The 7,659-nt window shown below is 41.1% G+C and overlaps 1 protein-coding gene across 1 annotated transcript; it reads right to left on the reverse strand.

The window, feature by feature from the left end:
- Positions 1-1,320: 1,320 nt before the first annotated feature.
- LOC311224625 (gamma-crystallin M3-like) lies at positions 1,321-2,175 on the reverse strand (the record flags this gene model as incomplete). The annotated part of the gene is made up of 3 exons (XM_084309665.1): positions 1,321-1,599; positions 1,782-2,021; positions 2,161-2,175. 3 exons carry the CDS (start codon positions 2,173-2,175, stop codon positions 1,321-1,323), a joined length of 534 nt encoding a protein of 177 aa, XP_084165791.1.
- Between the last annotated feature and the right edge of the window lie 5,484 nt (positions 2,176-7,659).

A 7,659-nucleotide genomic window follows, 5' to 3' on the forward strand; every position in this document is an offset into this window, starting at 1 on the left:
TGTACATCATCATCATCATCATCATCATCATGTGCATCATACGATAAGATAAGATATTCATTTATTGATCCCCTTGGGGAAATCATCTGGAATGATGAACCAGTAAAATATTTAATTTGAAAGTTTAAATGTTGACAGTTTTCAACTGCCATCTAACGTCTTCAAATCAAACATATATATATTTAAAATATATATATATATATACATATATTTTTAAGTAAAAATGTCTCTCAACTAAGACCTGATTGGCAGAATTTTGTTCAGCTTAGACCTGATTGGCAGAATTTTGTTCAGCTTAGACCTGATTGGCAGAATGTTGTTCAGTTTAGACCTGATTGGCAGAATGTTGTTCAGTTTAGACCTGATTGCCAGAATGTTGTTCAGTTTAGACCTGATTGGCAAGTAACTACTGAAAACATCTTCTACTCATAATGTGCACAATATCTTTCACTTACTATATATATATTTATAACGAATAAACATATATAAATACATAATTTAATATACCTTCATAATTCTATGTGAATAGAAATACAATACATAAATATATAAATGTTTAAAGGCTTTATACCCTATACTATGGAGTACTACAAATCTTGTGTAGCTCTATAGTATTACGAGGTTTAAACCAGGTTCAGGATGTGTAGTACAGCCAGGGTAGAAACAGCAGTTCCTCTAGTTGGCTGAGCACTGAACTCATCACGTTCTCACTATGATATTGTTATAATAATAATAATAATAATTTAGGACCTGCTCCGAGGTCATCAATTGGCACACATGCGATGCATGCATGCAATTCGTATCTGCGATTAACCCATCCCGTCGTCCTTCCCCCCCAAGGGCAGCCGGGAGCAGACAGGCGTCAACGTGAGCCGCGCCAGGGGACCAATCCAAGTGCTCCTGTCCGTCTTCGTCAAGGACGCCACAGCGTTAGCGATCTTGTTGTTGTGCATGTTTTTCCATTGGGTTTATCTTATCGGGGGGGAAACCCTTGCGAGCACGGGGAGAACATGCAAACTCCACACAGAAAGGCCTGGGAGATACCCCACCTGGGTAACTGGCATCATGGAAACCTGGTCCCCAAGCGGGAATCGAACCCTGGACCTTCTTGCTGTGAGGCGACAGTGTTAACCACTACACCACCGTGCCGCTATTTGCATGGTGTCATGAGAATTCCTGCTATAAAATGAGTTATTGAACATCCCAACAATCAAATGATAATGCTGATCTCCGATGGCTGAATAATAAGTACTGTTGAAACCATTGAAAGGGGAATGTCTACATTTTTATTTAAACTCCTTTATTATATACACTGGTGTTCTAATAACAGGAATCCATGATACGCTTCATGCTCTGGAACCTGGTGCCGCTCATGCCCATGTTCATGAAGTTCCTGTACTCTCCAGGCCTCATGTACATCATCTTTCCTCTGAACTGGGGCTGCTCGTACATCAGCCAGTGGCCGTCCATCACGTTGCAGGACTGGCAGTCGGACATGCGGTAACGATCCATCATGGAGTCACAGTCCTCTGTCACCTCGTGCATCTGACCTCCGAAGTTCTCCTTATCATAGATCCTCGTCCTGAACTGTCCTCTGTGCTGTAAACGGAGGAGTAAATCAAGTAAACACAACATATTTCCATCATCCTTCCAAGTATTAGATATTCAATACATTTCTGACGATATATTTAGCTACTTTTTAATTTTTTTTTTACTAAAAGCTTTGCTCTGGTATAGAAGCTGTGTTGTGGATTGAAAATAAACAGGCCCATTTGTTTTACCATGGGGATCATGCGGCAGGACTTGATGCAGTCGCTCATGTCCATACGCTGGTAGTCGGAGTACTCTCCCCTCCTGACGAAGTACTGGTTTCCCTGGAAGTTAGAACGATCGTACACCATGAAGCAGCCGCTCTCCACCCTGCAGGAGTTGCACCTGCTCAGGTAGGAGGTGAGCTCAGGGCAGTCGCTGCTGGTCTCATAGGAACGACCCTGGAAGTTCCTGTCCTCGTAGAAGATGATCTGAAAATACAATAGGACAACATTATGGCGACTGAAAACCGCACATCTAACAATGTATGGATTGTGTAATATACCATTTGTTAACGATAAACGTGTATGAGGCTAAACATCTTGGAAATTATTCAAAAGCTCCACACACCTTTCCCATGGTCATGATTGCGGTTATGTATTAGTCAAAAACGATTGCACTGTTGTCTCTATGACTATGTCTGTCTCTTTTATACCTGAGCTGACACCAAAAGAATACAAGGCCCTATTGTTCAAAGTCCTGACAGAGCACCATGGAACAGAGGCCCCTGTACAGAACAAAGTGGCCTTCAACCGGTCATTATTTGCGGCTGTTTGCATTTGTGAGAAGAGGCCCAGCTTTGTATTGTTCCTGTCATTGAATAACAGGGGAAGGGTGCATTTTTCATAAATGTACCTTTCTTTGGATACCTCCACAAATATACATTGCTTCCAGTGAATCCAGACCAAATACAATTTTCTTTTTAGAGTTTTAGACTACCTGTCCATCAGTGGCGGCTGCTGACCAAATCTTTTGGTGAAGCACAAATTATTATATTATATTATATATTAAATTATATTTTTAAAACATCCCCCAATGTGTGTGTCAGTGGTGGCTTGTGAGTTAAAAAATTGGGGAGGACGGGAGAGACACACAGCTTTACTCCCAAGACACAATACAAGTCAAGAACGTATCACCAGATCAATCAGAGTGGTTATACAGCAGGCACCCAATAGCATAGCACATACCCGCTCTGCTCTATTGGATCTGTCCCTTTAATCATATGCTATCATGAAATCAAATAAAATCCGACAACACACGTTAATGTCCCCATGGGCCGGACACGTCTTCTTTAAACAAGTCAAGAAGAAACATAACAATAAGTCAAGAACAAAACAAGAACACCATAAGGTCCAACAAATTAAAAATAAATGCAAATAAATAATAGAATGCAAGCACTCCCAGACATACCCCACGCGAAGGTAAGGAAAAACTCACTAAAACCTAACAATAGAGAAAAAATGCTCCACAGGCAGTGTGGAGGAGAGAAACCTTAGAAGGGCCATTCAAGGGGGGATCTCCCTTCTTAGATGTCGGTGATAGTAGTGTTGCAGACTAACAGTTGGTAAGCATGCACTCATGTGTGTAGTGAAACACAGTTGAGTGCATGCAATATCAACTGAACATTTTGAAAAATTAAAGATAGAGCTGATAGCGATAGCAACTGAACATTTTGGAGATTAAAGATAGAGCTGATAGCGAATCTATTTGAGGCACAGGGGCGACGCAAAGAGGGTCGCGTCCTCCCCGTCTTAATCACGGGACGTTCAACACTCCGGTCATCACTCCGAGACAGCCGGAGACAGAGAGATGGGGGGCGGCGCAGAGAGGGTCGCAACCTCCCCGACATCATCGCGGGATGTCCAGCACTCCGGTCACCACTACGAGACCGCCGGAGACAGGGAGACAGGAGGGCACGCAGAGAGGGTCGCATCCTCCCGGCCTTCATCGCGGGACGTCCGACACTCCGGTCAACACTCCGGGACAGCAACTCACAGGGAGACAGGGAGACGGGACAGGCGTTAGACAGCTTGCGTGATTGTAGTGGGCGGACATAGCAATAGATACAAGTGGTAAGCATATGTGTGAATAGAGTGGATATCAGTGGAGGCTGCTGACAAAAATTTTAGGTGAAGCACAAATTATTATATTATATTATATATTAAATTATATTTTTAAAACATCCCCCACTGTGTGTCAGTGGTCAGTGGACACAGATGAAAACATAATAACATTAGGTGACAGCGGACCTGACCAGATGAAAACATATTAGGTGACAGCGCACCTGACCAGATGAAATCATATTAGGTGACAGCGCACCTGACCAGATCAAAACATATTAGGTGACAGCGCACCTGATCAGATCAAAACATATTAGGTGACAGCACACCTGACCAGATCAAAACATATTAGGTGACAGCACACCTGACCAGATCAAAACATATTAGGTGAAGGTGACAAGGAAGCCACAGACTCATACCCCCCCGACATTCAACTAACCGCCTCGGACAGTCCTTCATACCAGTGGCCATCAGGCTCCACAACAGTGGGCAGGGACTGCTGCCAGACATCAACCTAGAACTAATAGGAACCCAAGTAGGACAATAACACTACCTTATGCATACTGCACCTTATGTGGATACTGTGATACTGTGAATAATGAATAATGTATATTTCAGTTAGTTAGTTAGATAGTAAATTATAACACTACCTTATGCATACTGCACCTTATGTGACACTGTGAAAATATATTTCAGTTAGTTAGATAGTAAATTATATTGACCTATTTGTTTACACCGCTTGTGTTGTTTTCACTACCTGTACCCCCCCCCCTTCCCCCATGCTGCTATGATGCCTGAATTTCCCCAAGGGGATCAATAAAGGAATATCTTATCTTATCTTAAAAGGAAAGATGAAATTACCTACCTGGGTTCCATCCTATAGAGGCAAATCTTTCCTGTGACAAAATGGGATCCAATGTAATAAAACTAAGTCAACCAACGAACTAGATTCCTGTACCGGATCTCCTCTCTGGTAAACAAGAATTTACATTTACATTTACATTTAGTAATTTAGCTGACGCTTTTATCCAAAGCGACTTACAAGTTCTGTACGACAAGACAGCAAGAAGGGTACAACTCTATCAGCTGAGTAAAAATGTTCATCAAAGTGTTGCGTGTTACAGTGTAGGTTAGTTTATTAGGACAAGTGCATGACAGTAAGGTTAGTCAGGGTTAGATTTTTTTTTTTTTTTTTTTTTTATCATTTCAGATAATGGTTGAAGAAGTGAGTCTTTAGTTGACGGTCTTTAGTCGACATTTAGTCTTTAGAATACCTTGAAGATTCTAACAGGAGCACTCATTCAAGGGTACTACGACTATGCTTGCACCTCATGGTACCAAAGCACCTCAAAGGCACTAAAAACAAGATTACAAACATCACAAAACAAACTGGTCAGACTACTGCTTGACCTTACTCCTAAAACCCACCTCACCCCTGCCCACTTTGACAACCTAGGATGGCTTAGAGTAGACGACAGAGTACAGCAACTTGCAATGGGCCTGGTCTACAAGATACACTACACCACTAAGATACCCATGTGCATGTCGAAATACTTCCCAAAGGTCAGTGAATACCACGACCACAACACCAGAGGGAGTTCCACAAATCATGTTCAACCCAGATAAAATAATTTAAAAAGTAAAAAAAAAAAAAAAATACAACATTTTTTTTAATAAAAGAAAAATCGTCATAACTTAGAAATGAGATTGCATAGGTCTATGAATCGATATCGCGATTCTGTTTCGATTAATTGCCCAGCCCTACAGTGTGTACAGTAAGTTAGCTTGGTGATCATCATTGTGATGTAGGCTAAGCTGGCTAGCTACTGTTAGCACACACACTAGCAGCCACTTAACACTTTAAAATGAGCGGGCACACACTCATGTCGCACACTTATGGCCAAAAGGAAAGGCCACTTTAAATTAGAATAACAGGAACAGTGTATTGCACTACCAAAGCTACCTAGCATGTCCTATATGCTCTGTAAATAACTATGTACAGATACCGAGATGTCACACCATGTTACCTGTTACCTGTTTATTGCACAATGTTTTTTTTTTTATTGGATTCTATTATATGTTGTACCACTGTATTGCACATCGTTGCGGGCAAGACCACCCGCATTTCATTGTATACTTGTATGCCGTGACAATTAAAACTCTTGACTTGACTTGAGTTGAGCTTTTACAAACACTGTAGCCTACTTACTTTTTCATCCACAACTTTTTTTCTGATCCAGATGCATAAGTCCACTTCTTCATGTTGCTCAGTTGCTGGTTTATACTTCGGTCCTAATGTTGGCGCAAAGTTTAATTTAGCCTACTGTGTTGTTATAGCTGTACAGCTTACTAAACTACTAGCTTGCTCTTTCACAATAAAGAAACTTGAGATTGGCCCCAGCTAAACCTAACCTACGGACCTGCAGCTGGACCCGTTTTGACTGTGCAATGCAGCAACCTCTGATTGGATTTTCAAGGCTGCCAATCATATTCAACATCCGTGTATTGGATGTCAAGGGCTGTCAATCATTCAATCCCCCATTCAATGGCAAGAGCCCTTAGGAGTCTAACCTAAAGAGCTCCTCCTCCTGAGAATTTCCCCCTTTTTTTTGTTACATAATATAAAATTACAGATTCATACCTTCAAAATAAGCCATCAATTGTCAAATTTGAGACGATAGTTTTCAATCAATGTCCTATCAAACATTCTGGTAAAATCCTAACACCTTTTCAGTATAGGACTTGAAGTAGATCCAAGTTCATTCAGCTATCTGATGAGAGAACTACACTCCCAGAATTCAATGTGATCATTGTCACTAGAACCATTTCACACCTGGAGCAAAGGCCCAGTCATTCCTTTGTTATTCCAGTGAATGGACCCAGCAGGAGGCCTAGCCTGTGTGTGTGTGTGTTTCTGTGTGTGTGTGTCTGTGTCTGTATTTACAGTACTGTACCATATAAAAAAAAAAGCAAACTAGACTAGATGTAAATGTAATGTGTAAATGTAAATGTGTGTGTGTGTCTGTCTGTCTGTGTATGTGTATGTGTGTGTGTGTGTCTGTGAAACATGTCTTGTACTCATTTACCTCACTAAATACAGCAATGTGTAACTGTAGATTTCAAGAGAGAGAGAGAGAGAGAGAGCGACATTTATAATAATTATATTATTAATTAGTTTTTTTACACACACACACTAATAACATGATCATAACCAGAGAAAACAAGACCAAAGACAACTGGAATAGAATATCACACAATTTTATTAAAAACACATAGAGAATAATAATCAACAAGAAACATCAACTGTATCAATTGTATTGTACAATGAACAACCCTATATATCACTTTTGGATTACAATAGTAATACAAGGTGCCTCATATGATATTTGGCAGAGAGCGCGACCACAATGAATTTAGGCAAAATCTCAAAAAAAATAAAATTATGCACATGTATAAAAAAAAATAGGTGTCTCCTCATGGTTGTATCTGCCTGTTCTGTATCACACTAAGTGATATGGTGTCTACAGTATATGTATAATTCCTTCTGTAATGTACTGATTTCTTTTGATTTCTCTGTTTGAGAGAGAGAGAGAGCGTGTGTGTGTGTATGCAAGGGAGTAGCTGGGGGGGGGGGGGGGGGGGGGGTTAGGATGATTCCAAGGGCCCAGCAAATGCCCCAAATTTTTTTATAGATTGGGGGCCCCAAATTTTTTAATAGATTGGGGGGCCCACAAATTGTTTCTTTCATGGGGCCCAGAATCTCCAGCTACGCCCCTGTGAGCGCACCGTTCTACTCTAGAGAGCTGTCATGACCGTGATGCGCGCTTGAATGAACTGCGAGATAACTCATAACTCGTACACACACGCACTCTGTCTGCCATACAGTAGTTTATGTTGTTTTAGCGCGACGTGGGTATATACACGGGCGAGGATGAAAAGCATAAGACTACTTTTAATACATAAATTAACATTCTGTCGGGTCCCGTGTATTCTCGAGAGAGAATGATAA

Source organism: Notolepis coatsorum (assembly GCF_963971535.1).
Source record: "Notolepis coatsorum genome assembly, chromosome: 3".
Lineage (NCBI taxonomy): Eukaryota > Metazoa > Chordata > Actinopteri > Aulopiformes > Paralepididae > Notolepis > Notolepis coatsorum.